Genomic DNA, 16,526 nt, shown 5'->3' on the forward strand with positions numbered 1-16,526 from the left:
TACATACCTTAATGAAAAAATAATTTATTGCTAAAAAATACTAACCACCATCTGAGCCCTCAGAGTCTTAGTAGTGACATCAAAGATCACGGATCACAGATCACTGTAACAAACATATTAATAATGCAAGAGTTTCAAAAATTCCAAGAATTACCAAAATGTGACACAGAGACCCAAACTGAACAAATGTTGTTGGAAAAATGGAGCTGATAGACTTGCGCGATGCAAGGTTGTCACGAACCTTCAATTTGTAAAAAATACAGTATCTGCGAAGCACAAAAAGTGAAGCCCAATAAAACAAGGTAGGCCTGTAGGCTGTATGAGTCCACTTACATGACATTTTGGAAAAGACAAAACTCTAGTGATAAGAGAACAAATCATTGGTGCCAGGGGCTGGGGGAGGAGGATGAGGCATAAAAGGACAGCACAAGGGAGATTCTGGGGGTGATGGGATTGTTCTGTATTCCGATCATGGAGGCAGCTACATGATGAATCTATACAGGTGTTAAACTCATACAACTGTACACCAAACAACCATAAAAGTTTACCATTTGCGAATCTTTTAAAAAAATTAAATTGGCCAAAAAAAAAGCTACTGTATCCTGGCATATATGGTCAACTGATTTTTGCCAAGGGTGCCAAGACCATTCAATGGGCAATGGGGACAGTCTCATCCATATGTGGAGCTGGGACAACTGGACATCTGCAGGCAAAAGAATGAGGCTGGACCCTTACACCACAGACAAAAATTAACATAAAATGGATCAAAGTTCCAAACGTAAGAGCAAATACTGTAAAACCCTTAGAAGAAAACACAGGGGAAAATCTTCCTGACACTGGATTTGGCAAAGATTTCTTTTTCTTTTTCTTTTCTTTCTTTTTTTCGTTTTTTTTGGCCGCACCAGTACAGCTTGTGGGATGTTAGTTTCCTGCCCAGGGATGGAACCCAGGCCCTCAGCAGTGAGAGCGCAGAGTCCTAACCACTGGACCATCAGGGAGTTCCCTGGCAATGATTTCTTGAATATGACACCAAAAGCACAGGCAATAAAAGAAAAAACAGATAAATTAGACTCCGTTAAAATTAAAAACTATTGTGCATCAAAGGACACTCTCAGGAGACTGAAAAGACAACCTACACACTGGAAGAAAGTGCCTGCAAAGCATGTGTCTGCCAAGGGATTCACATCCAGGATACAGCTCAACGAGAACAAAACAACTTAAACCATGGGCAAAGGACTCAGAATAGACATTTCTCCAAAGGAAATATGCAAATAACCTGTAAGCCATTGAAAAGATGCCCAACAACCCTAATCACTAGGGAAATGCACACAAAAACCACAAGGAGGTACCACTTCACACCCATCAGGATGGTTATTATAAACAAACAAACGTAAAGTACATGTGGTCAGGATGTGGAGAAACTGGGAACACTGTGCACCACTAGCAGACAAGCAAAACGGTGAAGCCGCTGTGGAAATCAGTCTGGCAGTTTCTCAAAAAGCTACATGTAGGGGGGCTTCCCTGGCGGTCCAGCAGTTAAGACTCCGCGGTTCCACTGCAGGGGGGCATGGGTTCAATCCCTGGTTGGGGAAGTAAGATTCTGCAAGCCGCACATTGGCCAAAAAAAAAAGACCACTTTAAAATCGGCCTTAAAGTAACATTGCTCCGTGGTGCTTGGCTCTCACCGAGGTACCGCTGCTTCACCGGGTGGACTCCAAGGGGGCCAGAAAGCCACGCTTGAGCTCAAAGCTGCAGAAAGGCAGGGACCCACCCTATGGGCGGCTGTCCTCACCCACATCTCAAAACCGCACAGAGCGCTAAGCAGTGGGAACACACAAACCGGAATTCCTGCCTCTCCAATATCAAGTTTTCAAAATTCTTCTTTCCCAATTAACCTTGAGGTAAAGAAGATAGGAGGAAGTATTTCTAGAGTAGCATTCTTAGGCATAAATATACAAAAACAGGACAAAAATGTGAGTGTGCGGTCAGTACATTGGATTCAGATCTGACTTTCTGTGTCTTCCAAATAATCACAAATATTTTCTTTTGATAAAAATACCACTAGAAACAGAGCAGAGGTCACAAAGCAGTGGCCCATGGACACAACTTTTTTTATATATATTTATTTATTTATCTTGGCTGCGCAGGGTCTTAGTTGCAGCACGCCTGATCTTCATTGCAGCATGCGGGATCTTTAGTTGTGGCCTGCAAATTCTTAGTTGCAGCATTCATGCGGGATCTAGTTCCCTGACCAGGGATCGAACCCAGGCCCCCTGCATTGGGAGCACAGTCTTACCCACTGGACCACCAGGGAAGTCCCAGCACAATTTCTTTGAGTCTCACTGTGTTTCAAATTTTTTAATTAGTTGCCAGCTTTTTCAAATTTTACAGGGTTCACATTTTAAAAATCCAGATTTCCGGCTTCTCTTGAAAAATGTCACAAGAATTCATCCCTAGAGGTGGTCCCCCTAGTCCCGCATTCCCTTGAGAATCTGGGCTTCCTGGCCCTGCCCTCCTGGGGGACGAGGGGGGCGCAATGCACTAGCTGACCAGTCTCGACCACACCCTGCGTCGCACCCAGCCAGGACGCACCCGGCTCTTAAGTGTATGATGTATATGTACAAATCCCCGCCCCACCGTGCCCCCCGTCCAGTATGTCTTCCCAAAGTTTTACACTTCCTACAAAGAAACAATTTTTGAACAGTTTGCTTAATTTATCTTGTTACATTTGGAATTTATTTAATCCATTTGGTTTTACCCTAAACGGACTGACCTACACTGTTGTACACTGTTGGTGGGAATGTAAATTGGTGCAGCCACTATGAAAACAGTACCCAGGTTCCTCAAAAGACTAAAAATAGAACTACCATGTGTTCAGCAACCCCACTTCTGGGTGTATATCGGAAGGAAAACAAATCAGGATACCCAAGAGACACCTGCACCCCATGTTCACTGCAGCGTTATTTACAATAGTCAAGATGTGGAAGCAACCTAAATGCCCACGGACAGATGAGTGAATAAAAATTTGGTATACACATACAATGAAATATAACTTAGCCTTTAAAAAAAAAGGAAATTTTGCCATTTGTGACAACGTGGATGGATGTAGAGATCATTCTAAGGGAAATAAGCCAGACACAGGACAAAATACTACATGCTACCACTTACATGAGGACTCTATAATAGTCAAACGCGGAGAAGCAGACAGTGGAACGGTGGTTGCCAGGAGCTGGTGGAGGGGGAATGGGACACATCAAAAAGTACAAAGCTTCACTTATGCGAAATGACTAAGTCCTAGAGGTCTAAGTTACAGCATAGGGCCTATGGTTAACAATATCGTACTGTATACTTAAAATTTTGCTAGTTCAGCGTTCTTATCACAAACTAATAAGAGCGGGAATAAACTTCTGGAGGCGATTGACAGGTTAATAGCATAGATTGTGGTTTTATGGGTGCACACTTAACTCATCAAGTTATATACTTCAGTTATGCACAGATTTTTGTAAGTTAAAAAAGACTGATGTAACTGAAACTGTATTTGCAGTGTTAGCAAAGAAAGAAAACGTTGATTCACTGGAAGTGTCGCTCGACTACATGAACTATAAAGTTAAATATGTAACAGGTCATTACTGGCAATGGACCCATATTGATTGGTTCCTACCACGGGGTTCAAGCAAATACGGGTCTCACTAAAGGGTTGCACGCACGCGGCCCCCAAGGGAAAGGGGGGGCATTCACCAGGCCCCCACGAGAGAGGGTGTATCCACAAGGCCCCCAAGGGAGAGGGGCATCCGCGCGGCCCCCACGGGAAGGGGGGGATTATCCACGCGGCCCCCAGGGAAGGGGAGAATTCACGCGGTCCCACGGTAAGGGGGGGTTATCCACGCGGCCCTCTCCACGCAGCCCCGCCTAGGGCCCTCCCCGGCACCCGCCGCCCGCGGCCCGCCGCCTTCCGGCAAGATGGAAGCCGCGCCGCCGCCGACGCGCCTGACGCGGGCCCGTGACGCCCGTGACGCCCGCCGCGCGCCGCCGCCCCTCCCCCGCTCCCCTCCCCCCGCCGTAACGTCCTGACGCTCCGCAGGGACCCCTGACTGGACGGCGGCGCGCGGCGGAGCGAGAGGCCTCGCCACAGGGGGGGCGGCGGGCGCTTACCTGGGCCGCGGCCGGGCCTGCGCGGGCGCCAGCGGGCGGGCGGCGGCGGCGGCGGCGGCTGCGGCGGCGGCGGCCGCGGGCTCCGCTCCTTGTTGGGGATTCGGCGGCGGCGGCGGCGGCGGCGGCCCGGGCGCGCGCTTCCTAGTGACGCAGGCGGCGGGGCCGCGCACGCACGGGCAAGGGCGAGTCCGGATATTTATTTGGCGCTCGGCCGGGAAGCGGGAGGTGCCGAGAAATAAGTCCCGGCTGGGCCCGACGCGCGTGCGCGCGGGCGACGGCAGGGCCGGAGGTGGGTGCTTCGGCTCCTTAGCTGGGCGGGTGCTCCGCGACCCGCCCGCTGGCTCACCTGCCGGGAGTGGCGGACACACCTGCTCGGCGCGGACTTCCCGGGTAGAGGGTGCGTAGGGGGACGCGCTTAGGGTTGGCGAGAAAGGTGAGTGACCTGCCCGCGTGTGCAAAGGGTCTCCCCAGAGGCAGGCGGGAGGGCTGCCCCGGGAGTCGTACAGTCCGAATCCTGCGATTATCATGGCTTATTTTTGTAGCAAGCGTTAAAAACGGCTTTGAACATCCTCACTTCTGGATCCGCGCGGCTCCCCCCGGTGTTCCTGTGTCGACCCCCAGCCGCGCTGTCCTGTGCTGTAGTCACTGGCCACGTGTGCTCATTTCAATTTACGTTAACTGAAGTTAAAATTCAGTTCCTGCGCAATCACAGAGGCATTAAAAGACACCCTGATGAAGGGTTAGGAACGACCTGAAAACTCTCTTTTTTAATGACTGGAGTGCAAAGTCCCTGCGTTTTCCAGAACGTGAGAAGGTTAGCATCACTCAGCTTTCCTGGAGTTCCTTTGGCTTGGGAGCGAGTACAAACAGGCCTTGCTGTTTGATTGAAAGGTGCAGTGGGGGCCCAGGGGGTGGTGAGTGGGGTCACCTGCCCTGCCCAGGCCGGGGCACTTGTGAGGCATCCTGTTCCTGCCCCAGGACTCCTGGAGGAAGCGCTGCAGCCGTGGTGGGGTTGGGCACATCCCCACATCTCCCTGTTCTCTGTCTCCCCACTTGCACCCGGCAGTCAGGGGGACCCAGAGGGTGGCTGAGGCTGGCTGTTCTCAGACCAGGGAAGGCACGTGTGAAGTCTCGTGTGTGGTGTCACTGCTCTGGCTGCTGTCAGCTGCGGGAGACTCGGGTGCCCAGTGAAAGGCTGCGGGGTCTGCGGGTGCTCCCTGTCAGGAGACAGAGAAGGCAGAAAACAAATGCCTTCTTTAGGACCAAGCCGTGAACCTGTGTTCATAAGTAGGTAGGAAGACTACTGAAGGCCATTTCCCAGACTGGGAAGTTTCAAGTAAACTTCATTTCAGTGATGTTATAATTGGGAGAGTTAACGCTTTCATTCTGTTTTCAATAATATAGAGTGTACTCAAGCAAGTGATGAAAAGGTCACTGTTTTTAAAGATTAAACTATTGAGCCTATGTCAGTGCAGCTATTTTATTATCTGGTAAATACAAGAGCAGGTGTGTCTGGTCTGTGCATATCATTTATTTGAGTTTCCCTGTCCTCACGTTCCGGAAGTAAATGCCCATAAAGTCAAAGGGAGAGGGCTTCCCTGGTGGCACAGTGGTTAAGAATCCACCTGCCAACGCAGAGGACACGGGTTTGAGCCCTGGTCCGGGAAGATCCCACGTGCCACGGAGCAGCTAAGCCCGTGCGCCACAGCTGCCGAGCCTGCTCTCTAGAGCCTGCGAGCCACAACTACTGAGCCCAACTACCGAAACCCATGTACCTAGAGCCCGTGCTCTGCAACAAGAGAAGCCATCGCAGTGAGAAGCCCACGCGCCACAAGGAAGAGTAGCCCCGCTCGCCGCAACTAGAGAAAGCCCGCGTGCAACAACGAAGACCCAACACAGCCAAAAATAAAATAAATTTTAAAAATTAATTAATTAAAAAAAAATGTTAAAGGGAGAAAGCTCAGAAGGATGCAAGAGGCAGACCAGGCCAGGTCCTGCTGCTACACAGTTGGGATGAGCTGTGGCCGCTGGCCCTGGAGTCTGGGCACCCCAGACTCCCCATTCTGAGTTTCCACTGCTGCGTGGCCTCCACGTATTTCTACCACAGGACCTCAGGCCTGGCGTTTGAATCTGCGCTCACCTTTTCTGTCTCCGAAGCATTGGGCTCTGCTTGGCTGACAGGATGGATTAGTTCCTCCTGGGGTCTGGGGTGGTGATTTCTCCCCTGTGCTCCCAAGGGGAGGGGAGCTTCCACTCTTGGTTTACTACAGAGGAGAGTAAACCAGGAGAGACGGAGTGTCATCATGGGCCCAAGGATGCCGTGGGGTTGTCATGCCCCACCCTCTACTTCGTCTCCACCACACACAGCCCCTGACCAGACTGGAAGCAGGACCAAGGCAGGCCCAGCTTACCCAGCAATAACCTGTCCCTCCCTTCCTCCACTCTGCAGGCCCCGAGGTCCAGGACCTCCTGCCTGGGGGAGGGTGACGCACTGGGAATTACAGAACCGTGCACAGGTAAAAGGTGTGTTTAAGCTCAGGACAGACCATTCAACCCGTGTAAGAATATGAAAGGTTTATTGATATGGTTTCCGATGCACAGTGCAGCCAACCTTTAAGAAACTACCCCTCATCTAGCTTTGGTTTAGTATTAAAGACCAAGCTATTGAAATAGTTTCTTTTTCCCACCATATATCTGTGTGTGGCTAGATTTTTTTTCTCATATGCTTCAACCATTCTAATTCTTTTTTAAGGAAAACGTCACTTTTTCATTATAAAATGTTAGCATGTAATGGGTGTATCATTTTTTCGTGAATTACTGTTTTTTTAAATAAATTTATTTAATTTATTTATTTTTGGCCGCGTTGGGTCTTCATTGCTACGCGCGGGCTTTTCTCTAGTTGTGGAGAGCGGGGGCTTCTCATTGTCATGGCTTCTCTTGTTGCGGAGCACGGGCTCTAGGCGCACAGGCTCAGTAGTTGTGGCGCACAGGCTTAGTTGCTCCACGGCATGTGGGGTCTTCCCGGACAAGGGCTCGAACCCGTGTCCCTTGCATTGGCAGGCGGATTCTTAACCATTGCGCCGCCAGGGAAGCCCCTGAATTACTGATTTTTTAAAATATGTATTTGGCCGCAGCGGTTCTTAGTTGCACCATGCGGGATCTTTAGTTGCAGCATGCAGGATTCAGTTCCCTGACCAGGGGTCGAACCTGGGCCCCCTGCATTGGGGGCACAGAGTGTTAACCACTGGACCACCAGGGAAGTCCCTTAATTGCGTGTTTTTTGTTTGTTTGTTTTAATTTTTGGCCGCACCACACGGCTTGCAGGATCTTCGTTCCATGACCAGGGATCGAACCTGCGCCCTCAGCAGTGAAAGTGCAGAGTCCTAACCACTGGACCACCAGGGAATTCCCTGAATTAGTGTTTTTTTAATTTCTGGGTTTTAATTCCCAGTGTGGTCCCTGTCAACCCGAATAGCCCACGTAAACAGAGCTCTTTGGGGGTCCTCCATAAATTTTAAGATTATAAGAGGTCCCTGAAACCAAAAAGTTGGGGAAGTTTTCTCAGAAATCCTAGTACATCCATGAAATAGATGATTGTCCGACGCTTGAAGCGATGTTTGTGAGGACGTAGGAGAAGTGTGAACACGTCACTGCGCGGCTCAGAGGTCTGAACTCGGGCTCACTTCAGCACCTCTTGAGGGGTAAGTCCTCTCCAGGGGAAGGAGTTTGGTGGATCAAGACTTTTGTCTTTATACTTTGTAGTGTGCAGTGAACATGTATTATGTTTGTAACCAGAAAAAATGTTAGTGTCATAAGATAACGCCTACTCTGTTTTCCTCGTAGTGGACCTTGTGAGGTTAAAAACTTTTTTTTTTTGCGGTACGCGGGCCTCTCACTGTTGTGGTCTCTCCCGTTGCGGAGCACAGGCTCTGGATGCGCAGGCTCAGTGGCCATGGCTCACGGGCCCAGCTGCTCCACGGCATGTGGGATCTTCCCGGACCGGGACACAAACCTGTGTCCCCTGCATCGGCAGGCGGACTCTCAACCACTGCGCCACCAGGGAAGCCCGGTTAAAAACATTTTAACGTGCTTTAAAAAATCATAAACTACCATATGTAACATAAGGTTTTATTGACTCACATGCAGTTTCTCACAGGGCAGTGCCTGGGTGTTCAAATCCATCACTGTTCTCTGGAGTGAGACACACAGATGTAATAAGCACTCACTAAACTCATGTTGAATACATAAATTAGTGCATGGATGTTTTAAAGTTACGAATTATGTACCTACAACTGCTGCCTGGGATTGACTCGTGTCCTCCAGAGATGTGGTGACGTCACAAGTCCCAGGGCCTCAGAATGAGCCCTTATTTGGAACTAGGGCTGTTGCAGGTATAATTAGTTAAATAATGAGGTCGTGTTGGATTGGGGATCCCTAATCCAGTGACTGGTGTCCCACAGGGACAGACACACAGAGGGAGAGGCAGGGACACGTGTGCTGCGTCCACAAGCCAAGAGTAGCCGGTGTCCAGCAGCGCCCGGCCTCAAGTTCCCAATCCCTGGGGTGGCCCCCACTGCGTGGAGGCTGGCACTGCTCATCACAGCGCCAGCCACCTGCGGGGGATAGAAGTCCAAACACTTCATTCCTGGCATCCTGACATCCAGGTCGCCAAGGAGAGTGCGATGCAGCCGAGCACCGACAGGACGAGCTTTACTCAGGAGAGAAGAGACCAGGTCGGCTTCCACCGTGGGCATCGTCCCCACGCGGGGTCCTCCCCTCGCTGCTGGCTTGCGCGCACCCATCTTGTGCTGCAGGAAGGACCTGACCCCTCCTGAGGAGTCCGACATGCTGAGCGCTGGGGGTGCATCCATCTCACAACCAGAGGGAGGCCCACACACAGGCTCTGTGGGCCCCCATCTGTTGAAAAGAAACGGTGCTGTTCTTAGTGGCCCTTCGGGGGGCGGAGAGACTGCCTCTCCCGACAGCTGAAGCTGGGAGGCCCGATCCTGGCCCTCCCCTCCCCTCCAGTCCTGAGGGAGGTGGCCTGGCAACACCTGACTTCCAACTGAAAGGAGACACCTCTGTGGTTTCAAGGCCCCTAGTTTGTTGCACACGTTACAAGCAGTCGCGAAAACGAATACAGCTGCCAAATAGCACAATTCTTTTTCCTCAGCAGAAAGAGAAACAGCTGCAGTTTGTACCCACTCTTGCCACCTTCCCTTCTACTCAGCCACACCTGAGCTTGCCCGGCAAGGATGCGTGAGGGGCTGGAGGGAGGCCCCGCTGGGACAGGCGTCTGTCTGTGCTTCCATCTTGCCTGCCTTGCTGGACACCCTGTTTCACGGTGGGGGCCCACTGCCGCCCCCAGGCACCGAGCCAGCACCCACTGTGTCCAGAACTCACAGGGTCATCAAGGCAGAGTGTCTGAGGTGGTTTTAAAACCTGTCCCCAGAGTCTGTGACATTCCTTTCCAAAGGTGGGGCCTCACCCACCCCCCCACCCCACCCCCGCCTTGAGGGTAGGCTGTTCTTAATGACTCACTTCTGCCTCTGTGACTAGTTCACGCCCATGTGAGCCAGCCGACTTGGAAATGGGTACTCCAAGCCCACGCAGCCTCCAGACAACCTCCACTGGTGTCCTGACTGCAGCCTCCTGAGAGGCTCTGTGCCAGAACCACCCAGCTCCTGGAGTCCTGACTCAACAGAAATGATGTTGGTTGTTTTCAGCCACTGCTTGGACTCACTTGTTACACAGCAGTAGGTAACAAATACAGCTCTAACTGGCTTCCCAGGAGTCCCCGTTTGTTTGCTGCTCTTTGTTAAGGAGAAGCGTGATTGCTTTTCTGCAAAGGATTCCCCATCATCTCCCACCCTCAGAGACTCCATATGGTGACTGCCCCTCAGTGCCTTACCAGGGCCGCCTAAGAGGTAAGAGGCCCTGACCTTGACCAGCTGCTCTTCTAGGAGTTCCAGGGCTGTGCGCTTCTATGTGGTGAGCATGTGTCTGTGAACCCAGATGACAGGCATGCAGAACTCACGCCTCATAAAAATATTTTCCATGTATTTCCTTCCACTCCTGCAGATTTCTGATGTCTCCACCTTACTGGAGGCTGTGTGTCCTGGGTTCTGACTTTCCCACCTCTCCCTGGACAGGGCAAGGTGGGGAGATGGTGAGAGTTCCCTGGAGCCTGGGGAAGTAGCTAGGACTGCCCCAGGAGAGGGCTGTGGGTTTGGGGAGAGGTGAGTGGGTCTCTGGGTCCTGGGGAGCAGCCATCTCTCCAGGGCCTGTACCTGAGGTCCGTGTGGGGACCTGAGCATGGCTCAGCGTGGACGTTACGAAACATGCCTTGTCCCCAGCAGAGGGGTCCCTCCCTGCTGGGCACCCCAAGGGGCAGTTCGGGTCCCCTAGGACAGACATGTCCACCAGTGTGAGTCACGATGTCTGCTTGTCTCTTTTTGCCACTGCAGGTCCCCATGTTGGGGCCAGATCTGTGTCTGTGAACCGTTAGCTGCCCAACGGGGTCCACAGAGCCATGGGACACACCCTGGGATTCTAGGACCACCCCCCATCCAAGCAAGTGGTGAGAAGGGCAGGCCGCAGACCTCAGACCCCGATCTTCCTCTGCAGCGGCAAGCTGAGAGCCCAGCCCACAGGAGGGCACCGCCCTGGGGGAGCTGGGGTGGCCCCACCTGCAGCGGAGGTCCCAGCCTTCTCCCTCCCACCCCCACTGTCTCCTGGGGCTCCAGAAGGGAAAGTGGGCTCGCGTGCTGTTTATGTGCTCTTTTCTTAAAATCGCCATTGTCACGAGAACTGTTCGCAGTTGTGGTGATGACACACAAGGGTGGGGTTTCCAGGGGGACGCTTGCCCAGGCAGTGGCCTCGCAGCTCATCTGACCCCACAGATGCAGGACACACGCTGGGACAGTTCAAGCGTTTCTTAAACACACACATTTTTTTTAATCGTTCATTTGATTTAATTTTTAAGTTCACTTTTACTACGTGGATGAGATGGGTGTGTATTACACTAGGGCTTCCGCTATGAGAGAGGTGCCACGGCTCAGAGAAATCCAACCCTCAGTCCCTTTCCGCTCCCCTTTCTGAGTCCCACAACAGCCACCGGTGGGCACTGCTGGGTTCCAGTCCTGGCTTGTCACTCCCTCGGGGGCTGTCTCAGTGGGGACAGGGAAGGGGGGCACAGGTCCCAACTTCCCCCGAAGCCCACTGCAATGGATCAGTACCCACCCATGCTCCCTGGCTTGGCTCTGGGAGGTCACCAGCAGTGTCCCCATAGGTTTCTGCAGAACGAAAGCCAGGGGCACTGAGGGCTGCAATCATCTGGTTTCTGAGGCACTGGCTCTGGGTCCTTCCTGCAAGAAACGCCTCATGCTTTCCACCAAGAGGCTGGCCAGCGAGGACTCGGACCCAAGCACCCAGTCGTGGGGCTGGTCTGCCATGGAGAAGAGGAGGCTGCTGCTCTGTCCAAGCAGGTAGCCGTCCTCGAAGGCTGGCGCTGGGGGGTCTGGAGGTCCCCCCAGACTGAGGGAGGGGGAGGAGGCCAGCCGAGGAGGGTCTTGGCAGGAGATAGAGCCAGGCCTCCAACCTGCAGGCTGGCCAGAGTGGGCCACCAGCCAGGAATGGAAGGATGGAGCAGGTGAGGAGGTGGCTTGGGAACCCTGTCCCCTGCCCCCCTGACATCTGAATCTTCAGGCACTGGTCCCCCACCCCCCAGCATCTACTCAGGGCTCCCAGAGGGGCACTTGTGGCTGCCACCCACTCACACTGGGCCGCCTGTCCAGAGGTGCACCCGAAAGCCCTGTGGCCAGGAGCAGTGTGGGAGCATCTTTTGACCAGAGCAGAGGGCACACGGGAGGAGGCTGAGACTCCAAAGGGCTATAAGGATGGGTCCTCCAAGGGCATCTGCAAAGCCTGGAGAAGGAGAGGAAGGGCAGTGGGAGGCTGGCTTTCCCCGCACAGGTGCTGGGCCAGAAGGAAGAGGGCCCTTCTGGGAGGAGGGGCCAGCATGTGTCCATGCTGCCCACAACCCTCTAGACCACGGCAGCTTGCTCATAGGTCCCTGGTGGAACATGCCCACTCCCCTGAAGACCCAGGCCAAGCCATACCCCACCACCACTCCAGCCAAGGGCAATGACCGAAGCCTCCCAGGCCAGCCAAGGGTGCCAACCTCAGGCCAGGGGGTCTCAGAGGGCCCCTGTGCCACCACATTAAAGCGTGCTGCAGCTCATACCCACCAGTTCCAAAAAGCACCACCGCACACGGGGTTCCCAGGGCTGGCCAGTGACAGGGTACCTGGCCCCCACTGCCCAGAGGTCCTTCTCTGTCCAAGTCTGTCTTCCTCCGCCCCCTCCTGCGTGCCCAGCCCCTCTCCCAGGGGAGGACATCCAGGTGGAGGTGGCCCTGCCTGCCGGCAGGAGCTGCCTCAAAAGACAAGCCCTAAGTGACAAGGTGCTCACAGCACAACCCAGCACAAGGACCTGCGTGTTCCTGCCACCATCAATGGATTTATTGAGGTCGCCACCACGTCCACTAAGAGGGCTGCCAAGAGGGGACCCAGCCACTGCCAGCCTGGGGCCTGAACTGCGGGGCTGTGTGCCACGCCCTGGGGGCTCCACAGGAAGAGCCTGTGGTCAAAGCCTTGCCACGAGGGCTGGACAGCTCGGAATGCGGAAAGAGAAGCTGAAGCTGGGAGAACAGGAGGGGAGGAGGAACGGGAGCAAAAGCTGCATCTAGACAAAGTCGAACAAAACAAAACCGAAACCCAGTTGTGTTCTTGTCTCATCTCGGGATCCAGGCGCCGCGGTGTCCAAACGGCCGCTTAGCCGGACATCTCCTCCCGCTGCTCCTTGTTCCTGCGCACTTCGGCAGCGTGCAGCTCCTGCGGGACAGGCGGGGTGGGCGGGGCCCTGCAGCCGGTAGGGGCGGGGGCCTGCCTCCCACCCCTCCTGGGCTCTGGGGGCCCTGGGGTCTTTTCCTCCCTAGACTGGCTCGGTCCCAGGTGCGGCAGATGCGACCAATGAGGACACCTTAGTGACCAGGAGCAACAGAGGGCAGGGGCAGGCCAGCGTCACGGACTGAAAGTGCGGCTTGAGGGTGGGGGCTGGCCCTCAGTGAGCCTGGGGTGGTGTCCAGACCGGAGCATTGTGACTCAGGGAATTTCTCCGGGAGTGCAGGCTCGGGGCTCCACCGGAACTAACCTGGTCCCGCTCGCAGGGAGGCTGCTGCGGCCTGGGCAGGGGCTCGCCTCACCCTGGCTAGCCCCAGTAGGACGGGGCGTCACGGGGAGGCCGGACTGCGGGAGCGCTGCTGGCGTAGTGGGCAGGGACCGGCCAAAGGCCGAAAGAAGGGGCTCCTGGGGGCCCCCTGCGTCGGGCCCCGCCCCGCCCCGGCGCGCACCTTCTCGCGCAGCCGCTCACGCAGCGCGGCCAAGTGCGCCTCGCGGATCTCCTTGCTGAGCTCCATCTTGTAGTTGAGCTTCTCCTCGGCCATGCGGCTGAAGTTGTTGTTCTCCTCCAGCGCCTTGTGCAGCACCTCGCGCTCGTGCTCGCGCCGCTCCGCCAGCTGCTTCAGCACCTGCGCCTCCTGCGTCTGCGCGGGCGGCCGGGCGGGCGAGCGTGAGGGTCGGCCGGGCCCACCCCGCCCCGTCACGCCTCCCTGCGCCGCTCTCCGAGCCCCGCCCAGTGCCCCGCGCCCCGCCCCGCCGCCCCGCCCAAGCCCACCGCCTCCCGCCCACCGGACTCGTCCTAAGGGAGTTCGGGGCTGCACTGTCCTGCCGTCAGGTGGGGTGACCACCTCATCCCAGGCAAGCCCTCCCTGTCCACCCTCGGCCGCAGAGCTGCCCCCTCCCCGCTGGGCTCCGGGCGCCCCCCCTCCATCCCGCTCCAGAGTCCGAGCTGCCCTCGGGGAATGTGGGAGGAGCGGAGGAAGCTCTTGCGGGCTGTCGCGGAGCCTTCCCCGTCTTTTCCTCAAACGTCTGCCCGCTGAGCACAAAGTAGGTGCTTAATACACACCGGGTTCTGAGCTCCCTAAGGTGCTGGGGGCGGTGGAGGGGTCCCAGGGCCGCTAGGGAAGGGACGAGTTGGAACGAGGAGGGTGGGGCTGCTGGCGCCACTGTCCGGCCCTGCTGGTGGCCGCGGGAGTTGACCCGAGGCGCCCAGAGGTAATTGGCCTCCCTCAGCCTCCTTCAGAAGGCTGCTGGGCTCCACCAACGTGCCAGTCACTACTAGTTAACCCTGAGAAGCCTGGGTCCCCAGGGCTCACCGGTCCTGCCGCAAGGGGGATAGAGCTGCTGCCCCTGCCCAGTGGGCTTGGGCACCAGGACAGCACTCCTGAGAGCACGTGCTTCTCTGCGTGTGTCTCGGTTTCAGAGGGGCTGGTGTGAGAAAGGGCGGGGAGGGGCCTGCTTCTCCCAGGGGCCCCCTGAGCTCCGAGCTCATGGAAAGCCCTTCCTTCACGCTCCCCTGCTCAGGAGGCTGTCGCCCAGCCTCCTCTCCCAGGGCCCCTCCTGGGGCTACCACCTGACCCTCCCCGCCTGCCAGCATGGCCAAGGGTGCCCCTCCCAGCAGTATCTGGTTCCTGTCTTCCTCCAGCTGGCTGCCAATGAGGAATCCTTCCTCCCCCCTGTCTCATTCTGATGGCTCAGGAGGTGGCCCCGGGACCATGAGACCCTCTCTGCTGCAGGCCCACAGCCCATCGAGTGCTTGGAGCACCCCGCACCTTGGGGACGCGGTCTGTGGCCAGCAAGGCCCCCGACCGTCTTTATCAGGACCCAGAGGGGTGGCTCCTTACCTTCCTCCGCCCCTCGGCTGCCTCCAGCCGCTTCTGCAGCTCCTCCAGGGAGGTGTCCTTCCTCTTGGGGGGGGAGGAGAGCATGGGACTCTCCGGGGACAGGTCGGAAGGGGACTTGAGGATGACCTCAAAGCTCTGGCCGGAGGCCCTCTTGTCCAGCTGCTTCACCTCCATGTCTGCAGGGCAAGAGCAGATGGGGGCTTCAGGGGGGCTGCTCAAGGAGGGGGCAGGCCGAGCACACACCCAAGTCAAGGGTTGAGAGGAGGGCTGAGGCTGCTCACGTGGGACTCCCAGGACCGCCCCCCCACAGGGACCCCTCTCCGGAAGGCAGCCAAGCGGGGGTTCACAGACGCCACGGGAGGGGGTAGCGAGGTCAGGGGCAGCAGGCCCTGGCGGGGCAGCAGCCGGGCACACTCACCCCCGTACTGGTAGATGGTGTTGGGGTGCGGCTGTGAGTAGAAGCAGGAACAGAGGAGTGACAGCACCGACAGCTCCTTCATCTTCCTGTAGGCTGCGGGTGTGAGGCCGGCCTGAGCAGGCGCCGTCCCTCGCACCTCCAGCCCCACCTCCCCGGATGCCCAGGCCTCCCTGCCTCTGCCCCCGTTGCTGCCCCCATGCGCCTGTCTGGGAGCCCGTTTACCTCGCTCTTTTGTGTCCCACATCTCTGACTCTCTCTGTCCCTCCCTCCCTCCCAGATGTTGGCTGTCTTTCCCTGGGCATGCCTCCCCGTGGGTGTCCTGCGTTGGTCTTTCTGTTCCTGTCTCTGAGTCCCTGCCCGCCCCCCCGGTCTGTCTTTGTCTCTCTCTCCCTCCTTTTCTCTCTCTTGGCATTTCTGTCTGTGACTCCGTTCGTCCCTCGGTCTTTGTGGCTCTCCATCTGTCACGACCTCCCTTTGGATCTTTACGTCTCCATGACTCTCTGTCACTGTGTGTCTTCCCGACTCTCCCCCCCGCTGCCGCTCCACGTACTTCTCCTTCCTCCCCTTTCCCTCTCATGGACACTTGCCCGGTTGGTGGAGAGGTTAACGGTGGAGAGGTTAACCCCCACACTCGTGACTGGGCCAGCACAAACGTAGAGCTTCTGCAGGCAGCACTTTCTTGCGCTGTGCACTTAGGTGAAGCCCTCAGACCCTCCTGTCTGCCCCCCAGCCCACCCCCCATTTGCCCTGTAGTGCGCCCACCGTGGGATGAAATCAGGTTCTCAGCAGACACGCACTGGCTGCTCATCAAAAGCCAAAGGGACGGGAGCTGTCCGTTCAGCACCACAGCCTGCCCTCTGGCCTTGCGGGGTGAGTGCCCACAGCCAGTGTCCACACTACCCAACCAGAAAAGGAGGTAAGCCTGCTGAGGCCCTGAGCCTTGTCAGGGGAGGGGAGATGCTCGCTCTCAGAATGGAAATAATTGAGCTCTTCGTGGTTTGTTCATAGCAAGCCAGGCCCCCAAGTAGACACGTGGGTCTGACGTCTCACTGGTTCTCAACAATCCTGTGTGCCCAGTACTGTCACCCCCACTCAACCAAGAGGACACTGGGCCCAGGTAGCTGGGTGACTTGTTCAAAGCTCCTCCAGGGCA

The 16,526-nt window shown here is 55.9% G+C and overlaps 1 protein-coding gene across 1 annotated transcript; it reads right to left on the reverse strand.

Annotated features, from left to right (window-relative positions):
- Positions 1–12,689: 12,689 nt before the first annotated feature.
- On the reverse strand, positions 12,690–15,461 carry STMN3 (stathmin 3). The gene is made up of 4 exons (XM_079719989.1): positions 15,374–15,461; positions 14,956–15,131; positions 13,564–13,755; positions 12,690–13,045 (listed from the first exon to the last, which is right to left on the reverse strand). The coding sequence occupies exons 1-4, from the start codon at positions 15,453–15,455 to the stop codon at positions 12,986–12,988; spliced, it is 510 nt and encodes a 169-aa protein (XP_079576115.1). The 5' UTR covers positions 15,456–15,461; the 3' UTR covers positions 12,690–12,985.
- Positions 15,462–16,526: the final 1,065 nt, after the last annotated feature.

Source organism: Hyperoodon ampullatus (genome assembly GCF_949752795.1).
Source record: "Hyperoodon ampullatus genome assembly, chromosome: 14".
NCBI classification, from domain to species: Eukaryota; Metazoa; Chordata; class Mammalia; order Artiodactyla; family Ziphiidae; genus Hyperoodon; species Hyperoodon ampullatus.